Here is a 14471-nt window from a genome sequence, read left to right as displayed (position 1 = left end):
TTTGGCTCCTCCCCTCAAATCGGTACCCAGACCTTCAACTTCTCATGTCCTTAACCAGGGCTTCACTTCCTGAATATCCTGTCTCCACGTCTCACCTTTACTTCAGACACAAAGTGAACCTGTTTGAGGCGTCATGGGGGGGGGGGGGGGGGGGGGGGGGGGGGGGGGGCGGCGCTTTCAAAGCTGCTCCCTTAGCAGGTGTCTGCAGACTCAGTCACAGCACATCCCTTTGAGTGAAGAACTTGAGATGAGAAGAATGTGTAGAGAGAGCAAGAGATAGAGTGCTGTGTAAAAACACCAGTCACTCACCCAACAAGCTGCTCAATTAACCAGGGTGCGCAGCGGTAAAACTCCTTTTAACTTCACAACCCTGAAGTTATTAGTCCTGCTGTGCTACAGCCAATCAGCACCTGATTGCTCTGGCATTTTTTTTTTTTACCGCTGTGTGTGTGTGGGTTTTGGTGCAAGACTGTAAGAGTGGCAGGCAGAGGAAGAAGTCCAGTGTAATATTTGTCCTTCTCCCTGCAGATCCCTGGTGGCCCCGCAGGGCCCTCGAGCCCAATAAACATCCATCTGCAGACAGCCCCACTGCACACGCTCCACTGCACATGCAGGAGCGTGTGCGTGTGTGTGTGTGTGTTTATGCCAGGAGTGTCTGACTGAAGCTGCACACACTCAATCATCTCTGAGCCTTGGGGAGTAACCCCCCCCCCCCCCCACGCACACACACGCACACACACTCCAATGATTCCGACCATCAGTGTCTCTTCTCGAGATGTCCACCATCTAACACGCCCCACCCAGAGTCCCCGTCCCCGAACCTCCTCCCCCAAACACAGCTCCCACTCCAAGGGCCTCCAGGTTGTCTGTCAACAAACGTCACCACTCTCCTCCCAGCACATCAGCCCTCCAGCGCCAGCCAGGGGATCGATAACCCTGCTCTCTTAATCAGCTCTCTGGTGGCTGTGGAGGGAGGAAGAGAGAGAGAGAGAGAGATGATTGCTCTGGCTCTCACCATGCCCCCCCCCCCCCCCCCCCCCCCCCCATGTCTCCTGCATGGCTAACTCTGTTCACTATCTATTTTATTTCAGCAGTGTTCCCTTCCTACTGCTCTTCTGAGGTGGCAGGACTGCCACTCTTCCACAGCTCACCCCTGCAGAGGCTCCTGGGCCCTGCCTGGCTCCGCCCCCTCCCTGCCCACCTCAGCCCGCCCTCCTTTCTCAGTGCTGCAGCAGGAGTTTGGCACTGCTGCTAATTGTGGTGATTTATTGCAGAAGAAGCGCCGCTCACTGTAAGGGGGAATGGAAGAGAACACACAAGCAAAAAGGCCTGGAGAGAAACTGCGCACGCACGCACGCACGCTGCAAAGTGCTGATGATACACTCACACCTACCTGTATTACTTTTATTTTTAATGGAAATTCTCTGCTGAATTCCTCTGACCTCAATGATCAAAGGATACCTAAAAATATTTTGGCCTTTTTAGCTTCTCAAGCTTCATTTTGAAAGAAAAAAAAAAAAAAAAAAAAATCCTCATGGGGACAAACAAAATGTCCAGTTTCAGAATGCAAATTTTTGTGTCACTCTAGGAACATTGGTCTTCACAAAGGAAAATGGACCACCCACCCACAAGTGAGAGGCAGTGTGAAGTCCCGGGTGGGGGGACTTAACTCTGAACTCTGAGTTCAGCTCTGAAAGGGCCCTAGAGATGTCCTCTCCCTCCTTCCTGCTGTTCTCTCTCTCTCTCTCTCTCTCTCTCTCTCTCTCTCTCTCCGCAGAACAACGAGCACCAGAAAGACAAGAGAAGCAAAGACCATTAGAAGAGAGAAATGGAGATTTCTTTGCTTCCTCTCACACTTCACGTATATTATGCACATATACACCTGCATGGATTTCTTAGCACAAGAAAACGAACAAAAATGTTTATTTTTATTTTATTTCTTAACAGAAATTCCACACTGCATTGTCTGCAATACTGATCAAACCCAGGAGTGGATAAAAAGTTAATTAGCAGTAAATTTCTGTACATTTGTCAACGCAAACAAACATTTACATTTTAGTCTCATGAAATATACATTTAAATATACATATAAATTTACATTTTATAAGAAATACATATTTTCTTTCCCTTTATGATACTTCATTCAATGATATATATTTGCTTCTTAGTTTTGTAGAGTTTTTCCTTGCTGGCAAGCATTATGGGAAAGTGGATGTCTTCTCTGAGTGTAAAGTGTGATGTGATATCTTTTCACACTACAGGTCACACACCACCTGTGTCGCACACCTTTATAATCCACCTGACAACCTTGTCAGCCCAGCAACGGGTATGACGCATGTCGGCCAGTACCTCTCAAATCTCACACTTGTGTACACATTTCCAGAAGCACCACTGGAAATTTTTTAATAAAAAAAAATTAGAATAGTTTTCTTTGTAGGAAGGTACTGTAATAATCAGACAAAATTCTCCTTAAAGATAAAAGATCTTAAAGATTTGAATCAATAGCAACAAAGCCTTGCCCTGCGTGAGGTAGAGTTCCTTCAGGACAGCCACTGTGGACTTGTGCACTAAAGGCTAGATTTACCTTAGATCACATAACCATTCTTCCAAGCTAACCTCAGGGTAAGAAATCACACTGAAACCATGTGACAAACGTGTCTTCCCGCAGGTCTTCGGTCGAGCGTCCAGGCTGACGTCCGCCGTGGAGCTCAAGGCGAGTCTGCCAGCGTTGGTCTTTAAGGGCTGATCCAGTACTAGGTTTGCCACCTTGGTCTCTGCCCTGCGCCTGTAGCGGCAGCTCAGACTCGCAGAGACGTGTACCTGGGGAAGAACTGGCCAAGCAGGCCTTCCTTATTAACTTTACCCATCTGGTTCCTGGGCATCTCTTCCACCGTTATCAGACCGGCAGGGATGGTGTACGGGGCCATGTGCTCTCTGAGAGGAGGAGACGCAGACACACACGCATGTACATGCACAGATCCAGACATCCAGACACAGACATACCCAACACAGCTAGGCGATTAATCTCCGCTCCCCTCCGCCAACTAGATCTTGCCCTCGGCTTTCTTCCTTTGTCTGTGGCATTCTACAGAATGCTTCAAGATACGTACAATTCCATTAATTTAATAAACAATGAAATCAGCAAGACATAAAAAAAATAAAGTAATAAAAGCCAGAACAGGGCGCCGAGTTAATTAAATGTTTAGTGTTTTTGAAGGCATGACTGTTGTGGCCTGGAGGTTTTGTTTTTTTTAAAGATTATCTTGTGCCTTTTGCAGAGATTTGGCAGAGTGCATGCCTATATGAGTTCAGAGGAGTGGGCTGTCTCTGTCTTAACCCCACCCCTCATCACCGTGCATTCCCATTCAATCTACCGCACCCATTAATCTAATTCTGGCTCCTTTTAGAAAGACTGCCTGAATTTGTTGGTTATTTCTGTGTGTGTGTGTGTGTGTGTGTGAGAGTATGTGTGAGTGAGTCTGTGAGTGTACGGGGGCCCATTGTATCTCATCTCTATGCCACATATGCCATATTAAGAGTGACAAATATGGAGAATGACAGCTGGAGCTATGGCACTGAGGAGTGAACATTCTCTCTCTGCACGCGCGCGCGCGCGTGTGTGTGTGTGTGTGTGTGTGTGTGTGTGTGTGTGTGTGTGTGTGTGTGTGTGTATCTGTCTGTCTGTCTACCTCAGGCTGTGTTGGCAGGGGGAAGGATAGGTCAGCACTACAGCTTTTCACGCATGCACACACGCGCACGCACGCACACACACACCACAGCTACGATGCCAATACCCCTAACACCATATGTATCCGAGTTAACATTCAGATGCACGCAAACGTGCAAAATGACACAAGCACACAAAAACACATGCTTTCAAGGAATGATGAGGGGTAAGAGACAGAAAGCTCAAAGAAGAGAGACAGAGATGGGGGGCAAAACAAATGTATGTGACAAAAAAGACAAAAACAATAGAAAGAAGGAAAGTTCAGAGCCACAGCTCATATGTCCAGACTCTTAATCTTACTGTTCACTACACTGGAAGAATAACAGAGATGAAACAAATTTCTAAACATGCGCTTCGGTGTGGTGGTGGTTTGGATGACTCACTCAGCATGCACCTCACTCTGACATGAGCCCCTCCCTATCCACCCCTCCACCCTCCATGCTGACCCCGCACACAGGCGTGCCCCACCCTATCCACCACTCCACCCTCCATGCTGACCCCGCACACAGGCGAGCCCCTCCCTATCCACCCCTCCACCCTCCATGCTGACCCCGCACACAGGCGTGCCCCACCCTATCCACCACTCCACCCTCTATGCTGACCCCGCACACAGACGAGCCCCTCCCTATCCATCATTCCACCCTCCATGCTGACCCCGCACACAGGCGTGCCCCACCCTATCCACCACTCCACCCTCCATGCTGACCCCGCACACAGGCGTGCCCCACCCTATCCACCACTCCACCCTCCATGCTGACCCCGCACACAGGCGAGCCCCTCCCTATCCACCACTCCACCCTCCATGCTGACCCCGCACACAGGCGAGCCCCTCCCTATCCACCCCTCCACCCTCCATGCTGACCCCGCACACAGGCGTGCCCCACCCTATCCACCACTCCACCCTCCATGCTGACCCCGCACACAGGCGAGCCCCTCCCTATCCACCATTCCACCCTCCATGCTGACCCCGCACACAGGCGTGCCCCACCCTATCCACCACTCCACCCTCCATGCTGACCCCGCACACAGGCGAGCCCCTCCCTATCCACCATTCCACCCTCCATGCTGACCCCGCACACAGGCGTGCCCCTCCCTATCCACCACTCCACCCTCCATGCTGACCCTGCACAGAGGCCCCACAAAACTATCATCACTTGACAATTTGAGATCAAGCATTTGGTGTAATGCAAAGAAGAAAAAACAAAAAAACACAACACCCCAACCAAACAAATAAAAAAAAACCCAAACAAAACAAAGTTTTTAATAAACAACCCTTATTAGCATGGCTATAGGAAATACATAGCACTTTCATACAGTCATAACACCTCTTAACAAAAAGGAGCAGAGGTACCTGGCCCAGGCCTTCAGCTCAGGGAGCGCGAGAGTCTTGCCTTTGTGTAGCTGCACCACTGCTATCACCTTCTGCCCCCAGGTGGCGTCACGTGCTCCAATTACTGCCACGTCTGACACAGAGAAGCAACGGCATTTATTTATGTCCACGTTTGCATATGCATACAGAGGTTATTATTAGGTACCTGTGTGCATGGTAGTTGCTGTAGACCTCTCTCCACCCCTCAGACACACTGATTCTGTCAACTTTATATCAGTAGGTTTGCATAACTTTAATTCCAGTTATATGCGTTCTGCATTTTATCCCACTAGTGTTTTCACATCTTACAAACATGGCTGCTAGGTCATTCATTCACACACATTTAGCAGGCTATTGACTGTCCACTAGGAGGTACAATTGGCATTTGAGTAAGGGTACAAAGGAGTGGCGCCTCACATCAATGACACTGTGTCCTTGTTTCTAAACAGAGTACAGAAATAATTGCATGTCACTGGTCTCCCACGAAGCACTGGTGCTGCGTATGTGCGTGCTGTGCTGGCACGCACCCGCAATGCTGGGGTGAGCCAGCAGGTGGCGCTCCACATCGAGCGCACTGATCTTGTAGCCACCACTCTTGATGATGTCCACCGAGGTACGGCCCAAGATCCAGTAGACACCATCCTTGTAGACGGCGGTGTCTCCTGTGGAAAGCAGCAGCCATCAGATCGATGCCACTAAAGACTCTTCAATATGAGATAAGTATGTTTGCTGTAATCAGGCGGGGGTGAAAAAAGCGCCCACCGGCAACGAGGAGTGAGGCCTGACGCTACACAAACAAACAGCATCGTTTGAACACGGGTTTTTGGGTACTCCAAGAAACTGGAAGGCAATTTTTCTAAGCCGCCCACCCCTGACCCGTAACAGCAGGGGGGCAGCCATTAAATCAGGAGTGCTCTGCTGGTCTGGGGGTACAGGGCAGTGCAGGCAGGATGATGCTGGGTGCTCTGACTCTGAGCCACTCACAGAGCTGTCCAGACTGCAGGCTGAAGATGCTCCTGTTCCCCAGTCATGCAGAGCTGGTTGGGTGGAAACTCCTTAATCGCTCCTCCTCCCCCAAGCACACACAGCAGTACATGCAAGTCTGGCTGTCTCCTTAAGCTCAGCTCCGCCCACATGAGACTCACCCAGGTGTGTGTGAGCAGCACGCACGATCAGTAGTATGCATTCCTTATGGGTATTTGTCAGTGCCCATACCCTCCCCAAACTCTCTCACACACACACACACACACACACACACACACACACACACACACACTCCTAAGACTGGCCTATGGGTAGTCAGGCAGAAGAAAGCCTATCACAAGCTAACACCTTCTGGAACAGACCGTGTCACACCTATTTCCTCTGCTTTTACAAGGCACCCACAACCTTGCGACAGTGTATGAGTAAGAAAAGGGGGAGACAGAGGACCGGGGGGGGGGGGGGGGGAGAGTGAACAGAGAGTAGGGAGTAGGGGGTGAGAGAGATGGACAGAAGAGAGGGAGAGGGGGAGGACAGAGAAAGGAAGCAGCGAGTGGGTGAGGATGCAGGTGAGAGAATGAAGTGAAGTGAGGGCTCAGGTGGGGTGGAGACATGATGAAGAGGGGAGATGGGTCAGAAAGAGTGAGAGAGAGAATGTCCGCCATGGACCATCACTTGCTGTAGGCCCCAGCTGTGATGGAGAGGGTCAGAGTGAGGTGCCTTGGGGGGGGGGGGGTGGTAGTGGTGGGTGTGGTGATGGGGGGGTGGGTGGGGGGGGGTTAAGCGGAGCCTGGCTACGAGTGGCAGCCAGTGACTGGTTACAGTTGGCAAGGGGGCAATAAGTCCTCATCTCATACGGACACGGGGAAGGCCACCAGCTACCCAAGAGAATCCACACACTAGCCCCCCCCCCCCCCTCTCCAGAGTAGTCACCTGCTTTGGCTAAGCTCAACTCTTCCAAATCAATGAAGCCATCAGCTGTGGTGCACTTCAGCAGACAGACGGGCTGCAGACCCACTCTAACGCACTGTGGGCAAGGCTGGTCCCCATGGACGGGTTTCAGATGGGCATCGCTCTCAAGCCGGAGGTTCGCTCCACCTTATTTGTTCTGCTCCACCCTCTAGCGCACCCGAGTCAGGAACTCGGTGGCCGTGTACGCCGGCGCGACGGCCGAGGGAGGCGTGGGCACCCGTGCCGCGGCAACACCGTCAGGGTGGTGGCCGTGCTCCGCGTCTGCGTACGGCCCCTCCCACTGCGCTCATACCCCACCTGAGAGTTCCTTTTGTCTTCCATCCTTTCTTCTTGGCTTCTACAGCGCATCCACTCCTCTTTTTTAACCATTTCCTCAGTGCCCCTTCTTCTTCTACCTCTCCCTCACACTCAATAAACTGTCCCTCTTCTCTTCTTTTTCCCCAGCCTGCACCACTGCCCACCCCCCACCCCCCCACCCCTCCGCCGAGAAGCACGGCGTCAATAGAGGGCCCATCTGTTCCCATACATCATGCTCTTCATTTCGGTTTATTAGCCGGGATAAATCATAAATATTTCATTATACATCACAGGCGGCTGTCGCCGCGCCGACGCAATTTATCACCACTGGCCCCTCTTGCCGCTCCGCGCCGTAGCAATAAGCTTTCCAGTCTATTAAACAAGATTGATACAGTGTGTAAATTTAGATATTGGGAATTTCTTCACACACCACTGCTCTGCACTGATAGGCTAGGGTGAGGGGGGTGGTGAGGGGAAGAGGGTGAAGGAGATGAGTGTGTGTGTGTGTGTGTGTGTGTGTGTGTGTGTGTGTGTGTGTGCGAAGAAGAGAGAGGGAGAAAGGGAGATCAAGACAGTTTTGGGGGGGGGGGGGTTAGTGGGCAAAGTGGCTGGGTGTTAACAGCAGTAATAGAGTATTTACACTCTCCATTCCATCTTTAAAATAAACCAACCAAAAGCAGGGCATCATTTGGTCACAGTCACATAACTCCCTTCTCATGGAAATGAAACAGGGGAATGAGAGCGTGTTTTACATGGGCGAAGATAAGCTGCCGAGGTGTGTTTTCACGTGTGTGTGCAGAAAAGGGGGCGCAGAAGGGAGAAGGGCGGCCATGCGTTTAGGTTTTTTTTTTCAGAAGCGTTAAATGTTTGGGTCATATGCGTCTCCTTGACACCTCAAGGCTGCATGCGTGAGACACAGGACGTGCAGTGCCCCCTCTAGCTAAGTGCCTTTCAGGAGTCAAAAACAAGGGCACAGGGCGATGTGAGCAGAGGGAGGGGCCAAACAGAGACCCGCCCCCGATTATGGCGACAAGGTTTGATGGGAGTTGTGTTACTGGCAGGCAGGAGCTGTAGGTCTCCGTCAGACTATTGTTATCTGGGTGGAAGGCGATATGGTCCAACAGCTTTGCTAATTAAAATGATAAGGAGTCTTACTGCACCTCTCCCCCCTCCCCCCACCCCTCCTGCCTGTCGGAGACGTCGAAGGGAGCGACGGCAAGACGGATGCTAAAACAGAGCGAAGTCATGATGCAACGCGGAGAAAGTTCCAGAACGCATGCAACAGGACGTGAGGCTCGGGGCGCTGTCGGCGTTTGTGACGTTACGTAAGTGGGAGAGCGTCTTCAGGATTACGGATGATTTATGCAGCAACGCTCACGGCTACTTTTCCGAAAAAGAAGGGTAAACCATGCAGGGAGAGAGGCTACGTCCCGGTGTGGGCTCACAGCCTCACCTTTTGCTTTGTGGGTTTGATTCTGTGGATATGGATTTGTCCTCAGCTATGAACGCTAGCTTTACCAGGCTTGGCAATAATATAATGTTTCAAAACACAAATCTGAACACCGCCATGGACAAATAATAATAATAAAAAAAACAAAAACAGGCATTGTATTGGGAGTTCAGTAGGTAAACACACACACACACACACACACACATACACACACACCCACACCCACCTGAGGGGGATGAGGGTGAGCTGACAGGACTAGAAAGGGCAGTGTGACACAGGCCATGTTTCATGTCCAGCAGCCTTACACATCAGCGAGCGCACACACCTGTCTGACAAGCCGCCACTATGTTCTTCAAGGTGTTACAAACCCAACCGTGTGTGTGTGTGTGTGTGTGTACACTGCTACATTCTCTGTGAGAACTACATATGGACTAACCTTGCATGCTACCTCACTTCCCAGGGGTGGGATGGGCCAGGGGTTTAGAATGTGTGCTTCCAGAGCTACTGACAACACATCACCAAAACTGTAGTCCAATAGTGTGTGTGTGTGTGTGTGTGTGTGTGTGTGTGTGTGTGCGTGTGTGTGTGCGCGCACGCGCAGTGAGCACTCTGATCAATCTCTGCAGTTCAATCACAGCTTTTGCATGATCCCATAAACATAGTTCACCAACATTTTGGTTAATTAAAAGTGAAGGCCCATCTTTAACCATGCTGCAGCAAAGATCCACCATTTCAACAAACTGCACGGTGCATCGCCATGGCAATGTGGCACTCCCGGCACTGACAGCACACACTGTAAACTCCGGAGACCGTCCCTGTCCAGGGAGCAGCAAACTGCACCAAACGCAGAGAGAACATGAACACCAATAGCAGGACTAGAGCGCAGCTGACCAAAGCCACAGCTCGGGGGGGATTTATCTTCCTTAACTTTTGCTCTCGCCGGTGTTCCCCACCCCCGTCACCGTTTCTTCTTCCCTTGGTAATTAATATGCGACATGAAAGCACTTCGCACTCGGCTGAGTGATCTAATTTGTTTAATGCAATGCAATTAAAGGGAGGGAATTGCTTTATGGTAATGCAGCTGAGTGTGGCGCGCGTGTTCGGCGGTGCCCTGCTGGGTGAGTGTGTTCGGCGGTGCCCTGCTGGGTGAGTGTGTTCGGCGGTGCCCTGCTGGTTGAGTGTGGCGCACGTGTTCAGCGGTGCCCTGCAGGCTGAGTGTGTTTGGCAGTGCCCTGCTGGTTGAGTGTGGCGTGCGTGTTCGGCGGTGCCCTGCTGCTTGAGTGTGGCGTGCGTGTTCGGCGGTGCCCTGCTGCTTGAGTGTGGCGTGCGTGTTCGGCGGTGCCCTGCTGCTTGAGTGTGGCGTGCGTGTTCGGCGGTGCCCTGCTGCTTGAGTGTGGCGTGCGTGTTCGGCGGTGCCCTGCTGCTTGAGTGTGGCGTGCGTGTTCGGCGGTGCCCTGCTGCTTGAGTGTGGCGTGCGTGTTCGGCGGTGCCCTGCTGGTTGAGTGTGGCGCGCGTGTTCGGCGGTGCCCTGCTGGTTGAGTGTGGCGCGCGTGTTCGGCGGTGCCCTGCAGGCTGAGTGTGTTCTGAGGTTTGCCACAGTAGATATCCAACAGGAAGCAGTGGGTTGGCGGTTCTCACTAAGATGCCCGACTCTTGGGCGTGGCGGGAGGTGGGTCTACCAATCAGTAGCCCTTCAGTACTGGATTGATGCCTGTGGCCTTCAGGACCTGTGCATGGAGCCTGTGACTGAAAAACAGGGTGGCATGGTACCAGTGTGGTGTCTGTGGGAGGGGCTTCAGCACTGCTAGGTGCACTCTCATTGGATGTGGAACATGGATGTTTTGCTCGCTTCATTGGCAATGGTAAGACTGATCTACCACTAGCCAAAAGGAGCATATGTTAGGCCATGGAGAGTTCTGGAATTTGACTTCCAAAAGTTGTGTGTTGCAATCACTGTTAAAGAGTAGACAGTAGACAGAGATAAGGAAGCTACAGTTTAACACTGCAATGTTATGCTTCTTCTGGGAATGTTGAGTCTTCTGGGAAACTCACGTACACCAAGCAGTGGCTAGAAAAATATGCAAAAGCAAGATTCACATGCTTAGGGGGAGTTGTGGTGTGAAGCTTGATACACATTCAATCAGATGTACACAAGAAACCCAAAGCAATGGGACCTGACACACACACACACACACACACACGCACACGCACACGCACACGCACACACACAAAAAGAATAAATACTTTGCATTTTTTAAAAGTTAGTGAATAGAATTGCACCTCTTTGAAAGGAGACTAGGCCAAGCAGTTGGAGTGGGAGGGCTGTCAGCGGTTGGTGTGGGTGTGTTGTACGCAAGGCATGGCACCAGTGCACCCCACTCTAGCCCTGGGCTCACACACAACGTTCAAGTCTAGAACTGGATCAGATGAAATAAAGACTGCGGTCAGAATAGAGAGCTGCATGAGGAAGGAATTGTCTGCACCCCGTGTATTTAATCCCCACCGCACGTAGAACCCGTGTACTTAATCCCCACCCCACGTAGAACCCGTGTACTTAATCCCCACCGCACGTAGACCCCGTGTATTTAATCCCCACCGCATGTAGACCCTGTGCACTTAATCCCCACCGCATGTAGACCCCATGTACTTAATCCCCACCGCATGCAGACCCAGTGTATTTAATCCCCACCCCACATAGACCCCATATATTTAATCCCCACCCCATGTAGACCCCGTGCACTCAATCCCCACCGCATGTAGACCCCATGTATTTAATCCCCACCGCATGTAGACCCAGTGTATTTAATCCCCACCGCATGTAGACCCCGTGTATTCAATCCCCACCCCATGTAGACCCCGTGCACTTAATCCCCACCGCATGTAGACCCCGTGTACTTAATCCCCACCGCATGTAGACCCAGTGTATTCAATCCCCACCGCATGTAGACCCCATGTATTTAATCCCCACCGCATGTAGACCCAGTGTATTTAATCCCCACCGCATGTAGACCCCGTGTATTCAATCCCCACCCCATGTAGACCCCGTGCACTTAATCCCCACCGCATGTAGACCCCGTGTACTTAATCCCCACCGCATGTAGACCCAGTGTATTCAATCCCCACCGCATGTAGACCCCATGTATTTAATCCCCACCGCATGTAGACCCAGTGTATTTAATCCCCACCGCATGTAGACCCCGTGTATTCAATCCCCACCCCATGTAGACCCCGTGCACTTAATCCCCACCGCATGTAGACCCCGTGTACTTAATCCCCACCGCATGTAGACCCAGTGTATTCAATCCCCACCGCATGTAGACCCCATGTATTTAATCCCCACCGCATGTAGACCCCGTGTATTTAATCCCCACCGCATGTAGACCCCGTGTATTCAATCCCCACCCCATGTAGACCCCATGTACTTAATCCCCACCCCATGTAGACCCCATGTACTTAATCCCCACCGCATCCCCTTGCACCTCAACAGTGTTCACTGTTGACCAATTATGTGTCATTGTACAATGTCTAAATCATAGAAAAATGGGTTGGTTTTTTTATATCCATTAGAAGTAGAATAGTATGTTCACTCATGACATGGTAGGATACAAATATAACGAACAGCGTCGCAAAAACGTAAACATTTAATCCTTACACATTATTTCCCACTTTGCTAGACTTGATCTTGAGTAAAAGCCACATTAGAATTTTCTCACCATCTCAGCAAAATAGAGTAAAATGTAGTTTAACATCACCCCTAGTTGCAGCCATGCATCAAAAGCAAGAACATACCGAGGTTCCAATGTGTGTGTAGCTCAACACTCACACACTCAACACTCACACACCCAAACACATTCAACTGATGATGCAATACAACCTTCTCGACCGCCAGTCAACCCCACCTTTGGAAAACTAAGATCAGTGTGTCCATCCACTTTGATCAAACATCTCAGAACAGAAGCAGAGAATGTATTGGATTAAATGGCCTGGAGGGCCACGCTCAGACTGTTACTGTGGTGTTACGTACATGTTATTACTGTACCCATGGCAACGCTGTAAAGTTTGTCCCCATTCCCATCTTCACTGTGGGAGTATTTTTTAATTGTTACTGCTCATCCTTTTTTCCTGTGCTCAGAATACAGTCAAGTCAAACTACTTTTAGCTTTTGTCAGGTTTTCAAACTCATGGATGAAAAACGTATAGCTGAGAAATAACAGAGGCCTATCTGACCCGTTTTGAAAACTTTTAAACAACGGTGAAACTGTCTGAGACAGAACTGTCTTAGAAATCGGAAGGATGAGGAAAAAAATTTTCACTGCACAAAGGTGACTAAAGTCAAGCTTCTACCATAATGCACATGTGCGGGCGCGCGCACACACACACACACACACTCCTTCCACATGCCTGCCCACACACCCCCACCAACCAATACAGTAGCTTTCCCAAAAAAAAATAAAATAAAATAAAAAAAATAATAAATCAGAAGGACCCTCTCCCGTCCCCCCGTGTTCTCAGTGTTAGAAACGCAGCAGGAGACTCACTGCCCTGTCCTACGCCTAAATAAAATAAAATACCATCACTCCTGCCAGGGCGAAGTGTCCTCCCCACAAAACGGGCAGGAGACAAGGGCATGAAGAGAGCTCATCCCCTCTAGCGTCCAGCTCCACGCACGGCCGAGCAGGAGGGGCGGGAAGGACTGGCTCCTCACCCTGTCTGAAGCTCTTCCACTGTTAACGTACATGCAGCACGGCCAGCTGTGGTTTTGTGTCTGCTTTCTGTTGGTGGGGAACAGTGTAAAGTGGGTGACCAGGAGAGGAGAACTTTAAATCAAAGTTCTGAGCTGCAGCACGGGCAGGGGGGTGGCAGGGGGGGGGGGGGGGGGGGGTGTTGAGGGGAGGGAGGCAGAGCATCGGGGAAAGTCAGAAAGATGGAGGAAAAAAAAAGGAGGGAGAGTGTGAGACTGGGAAGAGTCAGGGGGAGAAAGAATGAGAGACAAAGAGGAGAAGTATAAGAAAGGAGCAAGTTAGTGAGAGAAAGGATGAAAACAAGACAGAGAGAGAGAGAGAGAGAGAATATGGGATTGAGAAGAAGAAGCTAGAAGGGTGAAGAAGGAAGTCAGCAGCATTGCTGGAATTATAAGAACACCTGTACCCACACACACACCCACACACACACACACACACACACCCACACACACACCCACACACACGTTTCCACCCTTCCTACCAGTGTCAATCTCACCGGCGGCACGTGCTTGCAGCCTGACCTCCGCTGAGAGGGGAGAGAAGATAGCTGTTATGAATACAGAGAGAGAGAGAGAAAGAGGGGAGCTAGTTAACATTCTCCCACCCTGTCCCGTCCCACACTGGCCCGGCCCAGCCGGGTTATTTACGAGTGCTTGCTCTAATGCGCTCCCCCCGACAGGCTGCATGTGCGTGCCCAGCGCCCAGCGTTCAGCCTGCCTCCATTATTCATAAGCACACGGACACAAGTGGCAGCATTTGGAAAATTGCTAATGCTTTTCCTCCGTGTGCCACCTCCTTTCACTTATTTTATTTTATTTTATTTATTTATTTACCAGTTCCTGGCGTGTAATCAGTTCCGAGAAAAGGAAGACCTGCCCGAGAGACCTGCAGAGAGACCAGCTGAACCCCACTCCTCTCCTCCACCTCTCTCTC

At 50.8% G+C, this 14471-nt stretch overlaps 1 protein-coding gene across 3 annotated transcripts in view; it reads right to left on the bottom strand.

The window, feature by feature from the left end:
* Positions 1-1917: 1917 nt before the first annotated feature.
* Positions 1918-14471, bottom strand: part of acsf3 (acyl-CoA synthetase family member 3) — a 30531-nt gene continuing 17977 nt past the window's right edge. The window contains exons 8-10 of one of the 3 annotated variants that reach the window (XM_035520994.1): positions 5624-5758; positions 5079-5190; positions 1918-2831 (exon numbers count right to left, since the gene is read on the bottom strand). In XM_035520994.1, coding sequence (XP_035376887.1) covers positions 2618-2831; positions 5079-5190; positions 5624-5758 — 461 coding nt within the window. In that variant the 3' untranslated portion in view covers positions 1918-2617. Of the gene's footprint in view, positions 2935-5078; positions 5191-5623; positions 5759-11114; positions 11214-14471 lie in introns of those variants that run through there. The other 2 variants (XM_027007349.2, XM_027007351.2) reach the window with 2 other exon arrangements.

Source organism: Electrophorus electricus, chromosome 21 (assembly GCF_013358815.1).
Source record: "Electrophorus electricus isolate fEleEle1 chromosome 21, fEleEle1.pri, whole genome shotgun sequence".
Taxonomy (NCBI): Eukaryota; Metazoa; Chordata; class Actinopteri; order Gymnotiformes; family Gymnotidae; genus Electrophorus; species Electrophorus electricus.
This window is presented reverse-complemented; position numbering and strand designations above follow the sequence as displayed.